This window comes from Drosophila santomea, chromosome 2L, assembly GCF_016746245.2.
Source record: "Drosophila santomea strain STO CAGO 1482 chromosome 2L, Prin_Dsan_1.1, whole genome shotgun sequence".
In the NCBI taxonomy this organism is placed as follows: Eukaryota; Metazoa; Arthropoda; class Insecta; order Diptera; family Drosophilidae; genus Drosophila; species Drosophila santomea.
The window spans coordinates 3,793,747-3,811,085 of record NC_053016.2 but is presented as its reverse complement, the minus strand read 5'-3'; the positions used below and the strand labels follow the sequence as shown (position 1 = coordinate 3,811,085).

The 17,339-nt window shown below is 43.0% G+C and overlaps 2 protein-coding genes across 2 annotated transcripts; one reads left to right on the top strand and one right to left on the bottom strand.

The window, feature by feature from the left end:
• The first annotated feature begins 188 nt into the window (after positions 1-188).
• Positions 189-1,330, top strand: LOC120448038 (ryncolin-2-like). The gene is made up of 3 exons (XM_039629785.2): positions 189-331; positions 392-979; positions 1,045-1,330. The coding sequence occupies exons 1-3, from the start codon at positions 201-203 to the stop codon at positions 1,190-1,192; spliced, it is 867 nt and encodes a 288-aa protein (XP_039485719.1). The 5' UTR covers positions 189-200; the 3' UTR covers positions 1,193-1,330.
• An 80-nt stretch (positions 1,331-1,410) lies between these two features.
• On the bottom strand, positions 1,411-17,282 carry LOC120448029 (protein bark beetle). Its single transcript, XM_039629775.2, has 13 exons — positions 17,157-17,282; positions 13,048-13,658; positions 11,373-11,551; positions 7,255-11,308; positions 4,986-7,191; positions 4,716-4,927; positions 4,286-4,641; positions 4,103-4,228; positions 3,906-3,929; positions 3,749-3,846; positions 3,318-3,688; positions 3,035-3,259; positions 1,411-2,932 (listed from the first exon to the last, which is right to left on the bottom strand). The coding sequence occupies exons 2-13, from the start codon at positions 13,531-13,533 to the stop codon at positions 1,895-1,897; spliced, it is 9,375 nt and encodes a 3,124-aa protein (XP_039485709.2). The 5' UTR covers positions 13,534-13,658; positions 17,157-17,282; the 3' UTR covers positions 1,411-1,894.
• Between the last annotated feature and the right edge of the window lie 57 nt (positions 17,283-17,339).

Below are 17,339 nucleotides of genomic sequence, written 5' to 3'. Positions count from 1 at the left end.
TATTTGCCAATAAAGTTAGGTATTCTACTGCGAACGGGGAAACCCCCGTTTTCGGCTCAATTTTTACAGGTCGGGGAAATGATAGGCGTTTATTGAATCAGCCATTAAGATAAGAAGGACCGCTTTTGATAATGGAACTTTATTTAAAAGCAAAGCAAACAAAGATTTTCATTTAGTCAACAAATAGCTGCAGCGAAGACATGTTGTGTCTCGGAATATTATTTGTGTTCTTTTTAAGAACCGTAATTAGCCATAATTGCAAGGAACTCTGTACTCTACAATCCATCTGTGATAATCTTACAGTCTTGAAATTGGAAGTTGCAGCTATACGGTAAATAAGTAATAAATCTTTAAAGGAACTTTCACATATTGTTCGTATCTGAAATCGCAGTGAGGAGCAAAAGCGTCAGGCAGAAATTTTGGAACGCTTAGACAAGAAATTCGACTCATGTATGCCCCCCACTTCTTTGTACCCAGCCAGCTGCGCAGAATCATCGGAGAGTAATCTTGTCATCCGTGTGCCTAAGTACAGTGAAGAACCCTTTGAGGTGACCTGCGATCAGGAAAGTCACGGAGGGGGATGGACGATGATCACGCGGAGAAACGATGGAAGTCAGAACTTTTTTCTTGAGTGGATGGACTACAAAAAAGGATTTGGCAAACTGAACAATGAGTTCTTTATCGGCCTGGATAAGCTGCATGCGATGACTGCCTCGGAACCGCAGGAACTTCTAGTTCTTCTGGAGGACTACGAAGAAGAAAAGCGATACCAGTTGTACGATAACTTCAGTATCGGTTCCGAGGACAACGACTACATCCTGGAATCGACCGGAAATTCGATTGGCGATGCCGGGGATTCACTTGAATATCACCTGGGCATGAAATTCAGCACCAAAGATCGGCAGAACGACTTCTGGGATACACCGAGCTGTGCAGAAAATTTTATGGCCGGTTGGTGGTACCGCAGTTGTCATACGAGGTAAGCAAAGACACTGATTAAAGTTATACTCATTTATTTTCTGTTTTATTTTAATTTTTTTTTAGCCACATTTTTGGGCGTTATGGCAAAGACAAATCCGGACTAGGCATAATTTGGAACACATTCAATAAGAATAATTCCACCGCCGCTTACATGATGAAACGAGCACAAATGTTGATAAGGCCAAAAAGGTTTTCTAAATTATTGGGTTAGTTGAATTTTAAACCTTCATAAATTAAAATGATTCATACTGTTCTGCGAATCCGAAGAGCTCCATATCTTTGTTGATTAGACCTTTAAAAACCTTGATATTGCTTCCAAGAATATGATTATCAGATAATAAACATTTTTGTAAATAACAATGGCTTCGATTTTTGTGTCCATTCTCTCTACAATTAAACTCATAAAATATGTCTTAAACAGCCATAAAGTGATTTTTTAATGGTTTTTCAATTAGTTTTCTTTTATTTTCGGTGTATATACAACAACTTAGAACTAATTCGTTTCGGCAATAGTTAATGGTAGACTTAAAGCTAATGGATGGAATGATTTAAGTTTACCACAAAAATAAAAACAACGGGCGGGCGTGTTCGTCTCTCTTGGTCTCTCTCAATCGTAATCTCGATTTTAAAAAGTATACTATCATTTTTAAAGTCAAACTAAAATCTACGAAGCTGTGGTGGCTCTTATCCTAAACGAAACTGACAAAATCAAGTGAAGTGAAACAAAAAAAAGCGAAAAATAAATGTATTCTGTTTCATTCAAAACGCTAAGCTTATGAACAAATACTAATTCAAGAAGCAACTCTTACTCTATAAATTAAATACAAATTTGTCCTAGTATTTAGTCAGTTCCGTAAAGGGTTAATGTGTGGGAGTGAGTGTTAAATTAGAGTATGGAATTGATGACGGCACTTCACATGGCCGTTTCCAGGGGCTGACTGTGACTTCGTCCGTTTGTTTGCAGTGGCTGCAGACCACCCGATCCTCCATCTTCATCGAAATCTGTTTCAAGTAGAGCCTCCGACTTGGAGCGATGGTACTGATTGGTCAGTGGTGACGGTGTCGTTGGTGACGACTCCTCGGATGCGGTTTGGTAAACCGTTTTGGGACGCCGTTGCGCGGGTCCACCCGGGGGCGCCACATTTGGTGCGGCCGGTGGTTGTGCCAGTGGCCGTGGTGTTCGGTAATGTGATACTGGAGCTTTACTACTCCTGACGGCAGTATAATACGAGTCCGGACGTCGCATGTCCGCTGGTGTTGACTGCTGACTACTGGGAACCGCAGGCGCTGGGCGGTACAGTGAGGACTCTGTAGAGTAGTTGAATTGATCTAGCTTTTGATCAAAGGGCAGGGAGTCGCCACTGCTTCGGTGGGGCATAAAACTGCTATGCGAGCTTCTTTGGTACTCGGGCAGATTCTGTTTGAGTTCGCTGAGAAAGGCCAAGCCGGGTTGGCCACGCCTCCCAGCAGGAGTGCCTCCTTCGGTTCGCAGTGGCAAGGTACTCGCATTTCCGTAATAATCGGAACCACCCTCATCGATCTCCTGATCTGTGTGATGTATGATTGGCGTATCCTCTGCCACGCTGGTACTTATAGAATTTGCTCGGGTGTTACCACCGTAAGTGGAGTTATCCCGGAATCCTTCGTTACGGTAGCTTAACTCAAAGGCGTCGGGTTCCAAGGCAGCAGCTGCAGCTGCAGCGACTCTCGCACGATGGCCACTTGCCTTGGAAATGGTGGCCACCTTGTGACTTTGATGATCCTGGGCAGGCTGTGCTGGTCTCAGGGCATTCTGATTGACATACTCGTTGTAGTGGGGCTTCTGTTCATAACCCTCATAGCTACCAGCTTCCGAGCTCAACACACTCTTGTCCATGGAATCTATGGAACCATTGGCCACCATCTGCTTGTAGTCCTGACTCTTGGACAACGTTCCATTGCTGGACATGTTCTGATCAGCGAAGAACCAAAAGTGATAACATAAAATTGAGTAAAAATAAAGAAAATAATCAAATGAAAATCAGTGGATAAAAAAATCAAAATCAAATCATACATAATTGGGTCTTCGGCGAAGGGAACCCTGCGGATCGATGCTGTTCAAGCTGCGCAAACTTTGCCGAATACTGTTTCTCCTTTGGAGTCGTTGGGTGTGTCGATGCTTTGATTTGGCGAACCAACAGAAGGCCACTAGGATCAGCAATATGATGGCAAGGACAAAGGCTGAGATAATACTGATGGCAAAGATGTCTGCACGCCAGGATAAAGGATCAATGATCACCTGAAAATAAATACAGTTACTAACAAATGTTTATATTCTTTAATTTCTTTGTTTTTACCCTGGGATCCGATTCGCAAATGAAACCCCGCTCCTTGTTGCAATCCTCGATTTCGATTTCCCCGAACACAAAGCTCGTGCAGCGATCTATGTGATTATAGTCCTGAATCCAAACCTTATCCGGATATTTCAAGTGCCTCATCTGGCTCTGCAAATACTTCCATAGCGTAGTCTTATCGGTGCGTATGAATGGCATTGTCGAGTTCTCCGAGCGACAGAAGTCTCGCGCCTCGTGGAAAGTCATGGGAGCACCCACATAGATGAAGCAGGTGTCATGGACCAGTGCCCAGCCTGGAGGACATTTACCATCCAGTATTGTCTCATTGTTCATTTGGAAGGGCACGGCTAAGACCTCCAGTAGCATAGGATCATCTGTTGGGAAAAACAGCTATAGAGCGTGGACCATTGATATTGATTTAGGTGCAAACTCACCTGATTTATCTCTGATACGAGACTGCACCGAGATGGTATTGTTATAGCTCCAGTAATTGTGACGAGCATCGATCTTAGAGCTCCAGGTTTCAAAGGTCCTAGTTAAGAAAAATACAATATTAATAAACTATTTACAAAGATCTTATTTTTATCTTACCTGTTTTCATAGTCAAAACTCAAACTACAGGTAGGAAAATTGTAGAAAATGAAAGAAATAAAATTAGAAATTAGATTCCCATCAATAGCACAGTAGAGCAGGCGCAGAAGAATTGGAACAGTTTTAAAATTAGAATCATAAAATAATAAAAAGGCGAATATTTTCATAATAATTTAAATCAAAACAAGAATAGTTACATGGAATTGTTGACTGTGAGCAGCTCATAGTCGTTTTCGTGGTTTTCGAAAATATTATCCACATATTGCTGGCCCGCTGTTCCAGCCACAATTGTTGCCCTGGTCATCCAGTTAGTGGCAAAATTCCTAAAAACAAATATTTTTATACTAAGCACATAACATAAAAGAAGTTTGGTAACTAACCTGTAGAAACCATTGTGAGCCGTTGTCTGATAGATCTGCAATCGCACCTTTTCGAAGCCGGAAACCTCCATGATTCTTCCACCCACATTGCTGTGCACATAGTTATAGCTGAAGTTGGATACCACTTGGCACAATCTAATCACATCCTCATAACCAGCCATATTTTGGGCAAAGTAGTTGCGATAAAGCTCCACTTCTTGATACGGCGAGGATTGTCTACCTTCCACGTACAGGGCTGGACGATTGCGATTCCTCATGAAGAGATTGTGATGGACAAAGCCTCGAAGTGAAGTGGCTGAACCTCGAGAATCGGCTCTAATCCGAAGACCACCTTGATTTTCCGTTATCAGGTTGTTCTAAGAAAAGAAAGAAAAGAATAAGAAAAAGTTAGCCTTTAAATTGGGAAGATCTACCATAAAACTAGACCTACCATAAAATACAATGAATTCATGTTCTGCACATCCAAATTCAGAGCCGAAGTGCAGGTGGAGAAATTGCCATACATCTGACGGCAATTCTTCTCTATTCGATTGCCAATCAAAGTCAAGGTGGGCGTGACCTCACCGGCAGAAGAGTAGGTAACCGCCCCCTTAATCGCACCTGAGATATGAGTATCTGTGATGTTGTGCAAGGCATCGCGATCTGCAAAGTATTTTACGATTAAAACAAATATATATTTGCGATAATTTAAGCAGCTTACATTGACCCAATGTGGAAATGGGCACAGTGACGACCTCAGCTATGAAACCATGTGTTTCGGGAGCACCACTGGCCACCAACTGGAGACTCATCGTTGGACCCTTGGTCTTGAAGAACGATCTCTGATTATCCGTATCAGATTCGATTTTGCCCAAATAGGTGGCAGTCACATTGTAGATATCACCGTCGAACAACTTGATAAAATCGGTTCTGCCATACAACTTGGAGTGATTAAACAAATTGGATTGTAGCAGTCTGAAACCAATGGGCTTAGCACGAAAAGCGGAGGTGAAAATCTTCACACAGTTCACTGGATTGTTATCGTATTTGTAGTAGATCAGCATGCGTTCCTCGATGGTCAGCACCTTTTGGGGATCGCATATATCCACCAGGGAGAAGAGCTTATATGGTAGATCCAACTTCTTCAAGGGCGTGAAACTAGATTCATCACTATCACGTCCCTCGCCACTCAGAGACACAATGCTAATGCCGGTTCCCAAAGTATTGTTGATGTTCAGGTGATTCAAATTCAGTTTACCACTGGGAGCAATCATGTTTATGCCATGATTAGCCGAGTTCTCTATGCTCACCGAGGTTATGGATGGATTCTTGTGAATGGCTTGAATGGCAGCTGCTTTGTGATTATGCAGTATGCCTGCCTGTTCGATCCTGACGAACTCCAACTGGCTTTCCCTCAATGGCAACCTTGCATGTGACCTTGTGTTGTGCAAACGATGTTCATATTGGATTTCCTCGAACTTGGAGTTGGCGAATCGTATGCCACCCCAATAAACTTCATCGTCAGCAATGCCATTGCAACTGACAAAGACGAACGCATCATCCCAACGGCATTCGTGGCGGTGTCCATAAAGTTGACCATTCAAACGCTCGGCACAATCCTCCATTCTCTCCTCGTCACCGCGACACTCCAATGGTTGCACCCATGACCAAATGCGCGTCAATGAGTTCGTGTGGAACTCTATCCTGCGATCATGACCATAGTAAACATTCAGAGGATCATAGCCCAGTTCTCGACAAACCACTTGAGCATTCCGCTCGGTGAATCTGCTGTCGCAAATAGGAACCCACTGAAGAGTGGTATGATTGAAGTACTCCAAAAATCCCTCATTCAATCCGAACAATCCATCGGCATCTCCTGTGCAGTTGTTGGCACTGGTACACAGTCTGATGGAATCGAATTCGGTGAGTGGAGCACTCATATCCTCCAGAGCCCGTTTCTTGGGCTGAACATCGATCAGAGATTCTCTGGTGGCATTTCTAAATGGTCTCATCACAATAGGTGATTCCCTGTATCCAATGGCCACTAGGGTGCCCAAAACTAATATACCGACGTTGGGTTCAAATTCCATAGTAACGCCATGGTTTATAGTCAAAGTTTTGCCGGGCATTACTGTTATATCGGAGGATATATAGTAGGGGGTACTCTGTTTCGTCAACAGCAAGTCCTTATACACTCTACCACCTCTATAGCTGCTCAAGTCGATCTCCTGATCTTGATTGAAGGGCACAACCACAGAAACACTGGCATCGTAACTGTCTTCGATGAGGAATGGCTGATAAATGACATCCGCATGATCGTTCCAGTTGTCAAAGTCGAAGATCTTAGCCTCTATGAAGGCGGTATCCTTGGTGCCCCACCAGTTCTCTCTTGCCTCAAAGTAGTTGTTCAATCTGGCCGATCTTACACCTGCCACCAAATTGTAGTCCATTTCATTTTCGGCTATCAGATTACGATACAGTCGCACATTTTGGACACCATCCAGTCGAATTACTGCGGTGGGTATTTTATGTTGTTTCCGCATTCTTCTGGCCGCCTTCATATAATGATTTCTGTAGTTTGCGCTCATGGTCACAATGTTATTTCCTTTGAAGCTGTTAAATTCTATGCTGGCAGGCACTTGTCCAATGATTTCACTCAGGGAATCCGCCTTGAAAAGCAGCACAAACTTGGCGTTATTCGACTCAAAACGATTGTTGTCAAAACGAAGTCGCTTTTCCATTCCATCTAGCGATATCAGTGGTCCAGGACAGTTGTTCTCTCTAAAGACATTGGAGGTTATATTGAAGACTGTATAGTGACCGGAAACGGAAATGTGGAAGTCGCGATTTCTTTGCCAGGTGCTGTTGCCGAAATAAATCGAATGGGTAAAGTTTTCGTTGTACTGCCACACGTATGGCAAAGACACCTGAAAATGGAAAAATTAAGCTTAGTTTTAGCGGAGAAAATATAAGATATATTTCAATATTACCTGGAAGCCGCCATGAGTATTCTGCTCAACTGTAGTATCCTGTATGACGTAATGGAAGAGGTTGTTCGACGATCGCAGATCCTTCGACATTTGCCGTATACCAAGTCCATTTTGGGTGATTAGCGAGCCATTCACGTGAAGTGTAACCTCTGATAAGTTACTGGAGATCACATCCCAGAATGGTGACCTGATGAGTATAGCCTCTCGTTCATTGTAGCTAAGCTCAGAGTTGATAAGCTTGATTGATTCATTGGCTTTCCGCAAATAATACTCCCCATTGTCGCCTATGTAGCGATTGTAGTAGATGCCCGTAATACCTCTTAGATTTTTTTGTATCTTCGTTGATCGAATGGTTAAAGTGGGCACAGCACCGCTGACAATGCGGTTCCGAATGTTTTGAACTGGAGCTGTGACTGTGCTCAGCATCAAAACAGCTCCTCCCAACGCCTGCAAGCCACTTTCGTAGTAAATTATAATGCCATAACTGCTGCTGGTTACTGGGAATACGTTTAAGTCTCTTTTAACTTGCCACAGATCACTTCGAATATTCTCTGTCCTCGCATTCAGGATGTTTATGCTCTCTGTGGACAGATTGTGTATGGGATTCAGGAGCTGTATTCCAATGACATAACCAGCTGGACATTGAACCACTATTTTGCGATTGATGTTCTGACCAAGTAGCTCTTCAGTTCTTATGTACTTGTGCTCGAAGGTCCCCAGGTCGATATTGCTTATTTCATGGGGCAACAGGTAAGGATCGTAATCTGTATCGAAGGAGTTGAAATCTGTGGCCATGTTAAACCATCCTCCAATTTCTTTTTGATCCAAAGCAGAAATCACTGCATCGTGGGAAACACCACTGCCTTTGTTATCCTTGATGATGGATCCTGAGACTCTGAAGTCCAGTTGTTTTAGACTAATTCCGCTTCCCTTATTGCCAGAGAACTCCGAGTTTTTGATGTTGTTCACGGACTTGCCAGCGTAGATGTCGGCGTATATAATACCCAAACCGTCTTGCAGATTGTTCACGATTCTCACATTTTCCAGATTGTGACGAGCATGATCCATTTGAACAGCGGGCTTGAAGGCATTGGTGGTATAGTCGAAAAGTCCAGCCTTTTCCACAGTGACATACTGTAGGTCCGCCCTTTCGGCCAGCATACTGAAACGAACTCCAGCCCAGGCACCCTCATAGCACCTGATACCCACATCGTTATCATGGCTACAGGTGTTTTCGAACTCGTACTCCGCGCGGCACTTGGTCACGTCCCGATCCTGAAGTGTACACCTGACATTGGCCATCAAAATGTCCTCGGAAGTGCCGGCATTTGGTAACTGCGAGCGAAGTAATCTCCAATCCTGCGGGTTCAGGGAGTAGCCCAATTGGTGGCAAACCAGCGCTGCATTCAGAACATTCCAGCCATAATCACACACGGTGCCCCATCGTCCTTTTAAGTAAACCTGAAGTCTTCCCTCATTGGCACCCGTTCCGCCGACCAATCGAACTGGAACTCGCGGTACACCATCCGAGGGTATTACTTCCGTTTCCATATCGATGGCCTCAGTTTCGCTATCCAAATCGATGGTTTCCGTGTCATTGGATTCGCCCATAATCGTTTCTCGCTTCAAAGTGAAGAGTATATCATCGGGTCTGCGTCCTCTGGCTTCCAGTTTTCCTGCCACCATCATTCCCACACTGGGCTCGAACCTAAGAGTGGTACCTGGCTGGAGTATGAGCTTACCACCAGGTCTGATATTGATGTCCTTAGTCACAGTGTACGTTCCAGCTGGAACCATGTCCTGGCCATCCACTTCGCCACCAATGACTTCGCTGCCCTCGTGGAAAAATCGGGGCACCACAGTGGAAACTGTGATCATGGCCGTGGAGCCTGGATTGGAGCTGTGCAAAAGGTATGGCAGATAGTTTATTTTGGCCAGATTGTAGCGATCGTTGCGATGGAAGAGCCGTGCGTATATCTTGTTCTCATCCGTATGACCCAGCCAATTGCAAGTGGCGTTGATAATCTTACTTTGATCCGTGAGCTGAGAGCCGATTTCGTACATGGAATCCAGATTGTGCAGGATGTTCCGGAACACGTCAACATTACTTGATCCCACGACAACAGGAGCTGCCACTCGGGAACGCGGATTCAGTCGACCAGCACCATCACTGCCTTCTGAACCGGCGATTAGGGGACCAAATGCTTCCGTAATATTGTTACCTCTCACAAAGTTCCTCGTGAAGAGTATGTACTGTACTTCCGCTCTGCTGTAAGGCGATAAGCCGAGAGAAACCACATGCACTCCGCTGTTTCTCATAAAGTAGTTACTTTGTATGATCAGCTTAACTGGAAAATAGTTAAACTCCGGATATATGTAGTCGTTGTTGATGAACAAACAGCCATAGGAACCAAAGCGGAACATATTGTACTCGATTCGTCCTTGAAGATTCAAAGCTGGGCTCAGATATATGGAGTTTGCTTGGGAGTATTTGAACTGATTATGTCCTAGCTGAAGTTGCATATTCGGACGTCCATTGGCAGTGGCTTGGTAGCAGGATTCAATGAATATATCATTCTGTTGACTACCGTTGAAACTGTTGCCCGTGATGTTCACCCAAATCGGGCGACAGAAATTGCCGTGAAAAACTCCAGTCTCCAGATTACCACCGATCTGCGAGTACTCCACCACGCTGGTTTGATTAAAGGGTATGTACTCCATGCGATTCACATCGCATGTCTGATTCAGCCAAGTGGCCATGCCATAACCTTTGTTGGCAGTCAAGGCCGATCTGGAGATGTTCCGATTGCCACCATAATAGGTGATGTTAACGCCAGCGCCATTGTTGAAGCTAATGTTGGAGCTGGTTATGTTCACATCTCCAGCGCCACTCGTCACATGAACTCCGGCCACATGGCCGTTTCCGGATACAGAACTACTGTGCACATGCAGCTTGGATCTTATGTTGTCGATGGCCACACCACGACCTCCATTATCCTCCACCGTGGACTGTGACACCTTGAGATCGTAGGCCACCGAGTCGCCGGACGTCATGCGGAAGAAACCATTTAACTCCTGCCTGGCATCCGCTCGTATCCTCACAAACATTTTCTCCCTCGTTGAGGTAACACTTTGTGGCCTCGTGAAATTCCTGGCCTTCCATTCGAACAGCAGGCGATCGTTTGTCGAGGCTCCATCGTATATTTCCACGGTGGCCGTTTCGTTTTGCATCAGCACAAAGTTCTCAAAATGGAGTGTGAGCAGATATCCTGGTCGTGTGAAGAAGTACTTGCCACACTCCTTGCCAGATCCTGCGTAATATTTCTGCGTAAAAGACAGCGAAATGGGATACGTTTGGCCCGACGTCGTGGGCAGTGTGCAAAAGTCATATATACTGGCACGATCCTTCCTCTCCGTTCCCCTCAAGTCGTGTCCCACATATTTGATACCGTCTGCAGCGTTATCCACGATGGAACAGCCATCCAATTGCACTGCGCCTTGACTGGAGTTCACGAAGACGCCAATGCCATTGCACTTCCGCACGGTGACATTCTGCAGCTGGAATCCTGCCCAGGGACGTGTGCTATTGAATCCCGTGTAGGCCGAATGACTGATCACCACGTGCTCCATTTGTGGTGGCAATCCCTGGACTTCCACTGCCGACTTGGCACTGAATCCTGCGCCACTTCCCGCCCTAATGATGTCCACATACTTCAGACGTGACTCCGATTGCGCCGCATAAACGATGTTATCCCTGCCCAGCGCCTTTGTGGATGGCGCATTATCGAAGTATATGCCACGCCAATGGCCCAGAGTTTCGGAATGGACGGGCAGGCACTGGATACCCAGATCGTTGTGGTAATCACAGGCCCCAGCTCCCATTTGTCGCGAGGTCCAGGCGCAATCCTTAAGACTTCCCTCGCCTCCTCTACACTTGGGCTGCTCGTACAGGAGACGGGGATAATATCCTGGCGTTCGCTCCACCCAATTCCAGAATCTGCCGCCTCTGTAGCCCAGCTGCTTACAAGCCACTCCATAATCCGCCAATGTCCAACTGTTCAGGCGAAATACTAAGTTATTAAGAGTGAGATTCTTGGCATTTAGCTGAGATTACTCACTTTCTGGAGTTGGAGCAAACCGATCTCCATGCACCCTTGTGGAACAGCTGCAGTCTGCCCTCGACGGGAGTGGGTCCATCCACCAGTCTGATGCCCTTCTCCTGGTCATCGGGCAGCTCCAGCTTGTAGTTGGCCGTGTTACTCTGGGATCTCAGCACAATTCTGGAGGTCGGTGTGCCCTAGAATATATATTTATTAGCAATTTTCCATGTGATACACACTAAAGAGTATAAATTTAAAGAAAAAAGCTACATCTTTTTAAATTATAATTTTTTGTATGTCAGGTTTGTTGCTTCTGCGTTTCTCTTGAGCTCAACCATTTCACCGCGACTCTGTTTCTCTCACGTAGCATGCAATTATTTTCGTTTTCAATTATGATATCTTCTCGCCACTTGGCCTTCGGTTGCCAATGAAAACCGACATGAAACGTACATAGTATATGAAATTTTCGAAGCAATTGGGGCATCAATTAACACCTATGCAACGCAGATCTCCAAACGAAGAGTCGCCCACTGCCGCAAAGCAGTTTTATTTAATTAACAGCAAAGCCCTGTGAACTCTTAACCCTTGAGAGCCCATGACTCACTTGTGTTTTGCATATCCCCAAAAAAAAAAAAAAGTGTAAAATATCGTGAGCTTAGAATTGGCTTAAGAGTTGGACAAAGCTAATTTAATCATTTCCCTTTCGGTCTGTGGAATTGTCAATTATGCCACTCCGACATTCACTTAAATCTAATTAACCCCCGGTGACCCCTTGACCGCTGATTAAGTGGCTATAGAAGCTCAGAAGCAGAGCGGAACATGTAAAGTGCGCGTCATAATTGAGAGGAAGTCAACTGAACTTGGCTGACCCAATTATGGGGTTAAAGATGGAGCAGGTCCTAACCTACCACATACTGTATTATGGCATCCACATGCAATCCGCTCCATTCGCTGCCATATGAAATGCGGTATCTCCCCCTTTCCACGATGTGTAAATCAGACAATTGTAATCTTATCAATGCTATAAAGTCAACAATGGGGGAACTTCAGTACGAAGCTTTTATGTGGAGCTTATCACTGGCAAGATTACTCATAAGGGCAGCCTCGACGGCTGATAGCAACAGGTGCCGCTTAATCATTCGCAAATAGCGAACAGGTGAAGGCAGAAACATTACTTCAGACTGTGGAGTTACTCTATATATATTTGCTTAAGTGGGTTTCAAATAATTATTCATTTATAATCGTTCTAGTTCTGCCATTGAAACCTGCCTATAAATGCTTCTAAACATTATTGTAACGTAAGATTTCATTATGGATATTATTTGTTATTTCCCAAGCTTATCATAATAATATAATTTCATTAGGGCTATTATTACTACCATTTCCTCTTCTAATTTCATACAAAATCTTTCTTTCACCCACGCCTGAGACATTTTATACCCTCTACATTGAGTTTAGCCCCAGTCAATCAGGCTCAACTTACTAAGAGGACATAATGTGCCCTATATTCCTAGTAAAATTGTAATAAACTTTCAGTTTATATACTGCATATGTAAATATTTCATGGACAAACTGGTGTACCTAATAGGATTTTCTAAGTTAAGGTTCTAGGGTTTCCCCCTGTCAGTCATACTCAAGTTACAGCCAGCCATAATGAATTTTCCCCATTAGGAGGATGAATTTTCCGACTTACCACCGCCTGAAGGACGCCGTTGATTTTGAGTCCTTTGGTGGGGGCAAACTCGATGGTAACACCCGGTTCGATGGTCAAACGAGCACCACGCAGGACCTCGATATCGTCGCGTGCCAAATAAGGACTCTCGCTGCGCCGCAGGATTCGGTCGCTGAGGATTTCGCCGCCTTGCAACTCGGTGTACGACGCAGATGACGTCATCGAGGGGGTGGAAGCCTGTGGCGCCACGGTGACGTCTGCGCCGGAATGTCGGGTTGCTGGCAAAAGTTGGGTGGCGCCATCGAGACTGGCGAACTCGATGTCATTATCCTGCAGCAGTTCCACCTCTCTGGAGTCCTCTGTTTGTCGACTTTCTTGGCTCCGTGCCAAGTGGGTCGAAAAAGCCAGCGTTACGACCATCCATAAACATATGCTGGCCCATTTTGGATGCCTGTGGGGTTTACTTTTCCGCTGGCTTTGGTTGCTTTTATGTCGTTGCAGCTTCATTTGTGCATCGTTTTCGTATCACTTTTCGTTGTCGTTAAATTTGGTTTATTTTCGCTTGCAATTAATTACTTCACTAACGGTTTTTATTACACATTCGCCATGGCAGTTTCGTGATTATTTAACAGCTAAAGGAAAAAGGTTTGGATATGTTAATTTATTAGTTGGCCCTTCTTTATCATACATTTAAATATCTTAGATTTTTTAATGTATAGTTTATAATTCCCGAGTGTTATATATTTTTCATAGATTTTATTCAGCACATTGTTTACACAATAATTTAAATTTAAGAAGTTTTGTTTGAAGAGCTCATTTCATATTCACTTTATTTTGAATATACAAATAATATTAATTTTTCATATTTATATATTTAATATTTAAACTTCATTTTCTAAACACTGTTGTAGTTTCACTTTTTAGCTTTGTTTTGAAAAAAGGGTAAACCCATTCAACAGTTTTCATTGTTTTCAACGCACTTTTCTGTTATTTATCATTTATTGTTGCATTTTCAACACCCCAATCTGAAATATCTTGAGATTTCCCAACAGAAACATGAGAATTTTGGTTGGCTTCATTGTTAACAAATTTTTCTGATAAGCCACCAAGCGAATGGGCCCAAAAAAAAACGAGTCACAAAACAACAACTGAACTTCTACCGCAACAAACACACACACACATACACATATACATATCAGCTTTTAGAATTTTCTGTTTTGACTTTTTCCAATTTTCCCATAAAAACACGTCCGTACGCAAAGAACCGTTAGCAACGACTGAAAAACCGAGAGGGTTTAGTACATTGCATTACACACAGCTAGAGCGAGATAGAGCGATTCGAAGAACGGCTGAGGAAAAGAGAGCGGCCGATGAACAACAATAACAAAAGAAATGAGACAAACAAACAACAATATGTTAAATATTGGGGAGTTGTTGTTCGAATTCCCCCACTTTCGTAAAGTAACTGTAAATGTGGAGGCACTTCATTCATGCCACAAGAGAGAGCGAGAGAGAGAAAGGGAGTGGGGGAGAGAGAGCGACGCACGCACCGCAAGTTCGTGTTTTCCACCAAGTTTTCTTTTATTTTCCTTCGGTTACGTGTGCGTAGTAAGAAGAAAGAAGAAAGCATTTCCACCTTCGGCTTATGGACTTTACCAAAACTTTCCCCCACCCTCACTTTACACTGGCAGAAATTTTACTAACTGAGGATCATCAAAATAACCTGACATACAACTTTTTTAATAAACAATATAATATAAAGTAATATAAAATAATAATAATATGTATGGATTATATTCTCGTATTATATATGCATTAAATTTGTTTCATAGCCAGTTCTCTAAATTAAAAGACCGTTTTCTTCAGTGCACCCCCAACATTCTTGATAACAAACATTTTAAATTTATCGAATATGCAAAGCAGCTTTATGGGGCGGGGTTCTGAGGTGTGGGGGGAGGGGGGAGGAAGCAGGGGCAACGGTGCGTGTGTGGATTGTATCTTGTATCTGGTATCTGGCATATGACGGTCGATGGATGTGACTCAACTGCAACGCTGAATGTTGTTTTTGTGGTTGCCGTGACTGCATTCGAAGTGCATTCAAAAGTTTATTGTCTGTCTTTTTATGGGTTTATTAACTTTAGTTTGGTTTGGTATGCGCTTTGGCTTTTTGCGCTTTTCATAAGTTAAGTGAACGCACCAAAGTGGGCCTATGATTGAGTTTTGATAAAAATGGCATTAACCTCAATGGTTGTGAACAGTATAAGTATTTTTGTCTGTTACAGTTCAAGCTCTTGAAAAATTTTCAGTTCAATTAAGTGCATTAAATGATTAGATAAGATTGCGAATAAGTTAACTGCAAAAAGATCATTCACTAAAATAAGTTTGGTATCGTATAAAGTTCATCATAAAGAATTGGTTCTACTGGAATCATATAGTTTACATAACTATTTTAAACTAGTTTCGTCAATACTTAAATCACTTTACATACATTCTAAATCTGTGAAATTCAATTCCCCAAGCAGTGTTCTAGTTTTATAGAGTGAATGGATTTCTCTGTAAATGGTTTTGTGGCGTGAAAGGGATTTCCCGCTGTGCAACTGTTTTTCGGCCAATTTTACAGCAATTTAATTTAGTTTCCGTTCTAGTGGAGAAGAGTTCAACAACCCTTTCAACTAATGTGGTTAGAATAATGCCAATTGCCTAAACAATTTTATGCTCGTTTGAGGTCTCGTTATTGTCCAATTTGTTTTGATGTACCCAAATATATAGAATTTGTTAGTCACTTGCCGGCTTCAATGATCGTTGCATGACTAAGACTACCGACACACGTGAAATGGTACTTATACTTGTATCTCTCTCGAAGATGATCATGATGATGAAGCTTGACCAGCAAGCTTGCATTCCCATTATCGTAGCTTCTAGTGAATATACACGTATTTTGAAAAAAAAACATTGCCTGTTTTTTAAAGAGAGGTATGTGTATATATTTCAGTCTTCGAAACCTGTTGCTTTGTTGTTACATTTTATCTATGGGATTTTATAATGCACCGGGAATGTCTGTGGTCTTTGTTCGGCTTCTCCTTATCTGCGACAAATGATTGATAATGCTCCACTTCCTCTTACGCATGCGAAAATGTTCTTTTAATTCACTTTTTTTACACGTTTTTATAGCCAACCTGTTGTAACCGGAATGGCAACGCGTCATCGGCTTCTATATTCAATTGCCAGTCGAATGACTAATGCAGAACGGAAGTAGCAGAGGAACTACGAGAGGAACTAGGGAACAACCTGTCTATAGGGAGGGGATAAAAGGTAGCAAAGCGGTATTAAACAAGTGCAACCAACGTTGCGGCTCGCTGAACGCATCAACTTAAAAGTTGCAGTTGCAGTTGCAGTTTATTGGCCACAAACCAACGCGCAAAAAAAAGAAGAAAAATAAAACTAAAAATTGCCGTAGATGAGGCAATTAGTTGCTGCCAAGAAAGCGTGCAGAAATGGCAAGAAACAGAGCAACAGCTAACAGAATTTTCGGATCAATCTTTATACTCCGCTGATTCTCTTTTCAGTCAGAACTTTATTAGGGAAATCTAAGAAAACTTTAAAAGTGGTAAAATTCCTTGAGATCTCGTAATTTGAATTTTCTTTCAAAAAATCATGAATCACAATCATAAATAGCAAAAAACCGCATCTCCTTCATTCCGAATTGGTTGCGTTTTAAGTTCGTTTTCAGTTGTATTAAAAGCCATTCAATTTGCACATAGACCACCAATTTTTAAGTGGCACAAACTCGTATATTTGATTCTTTTGCTCCAGAATCCTATCACTTTTAGCCGTCTTTTAATGCGCGTCTTGTATGTTTTCTTTGTGTACTCCAATTGGCGTTTCGCAGTATTGGTGTGTTTGGTAATACTTTTTTTGGTGGTGCCACCAACACAACCTCACTTTTTGGCCAAAAGCTTTGGCTTTTCACTCGAGGTTTTCTTGAAAAATATTAATTTTGACACTATTTTATCACAGACATGCGGTTTTATCTCTTGAGTTATTAAATTGGGCGTTTTTATACCGATTTTGTAGCTTTTCCGAGGCGACGCTTATTGCATTTAAGGCGCGGTCAGCCAGCGATCACTCACACTCTGAAGAACCGACTGTACGTATACGTGACAGCCAAGAGAAGAAACAACAAAGCACCGTTGAGATCAATAAGTTACTACTGCCAAGCGTTATTTTCCCCGATCAAGCGCTCACGTCCAACATCGAACACCTTCTGAACCGAACTGAGTGCCGTCTCAAAGCTGAAAAACGGAATAAACTGA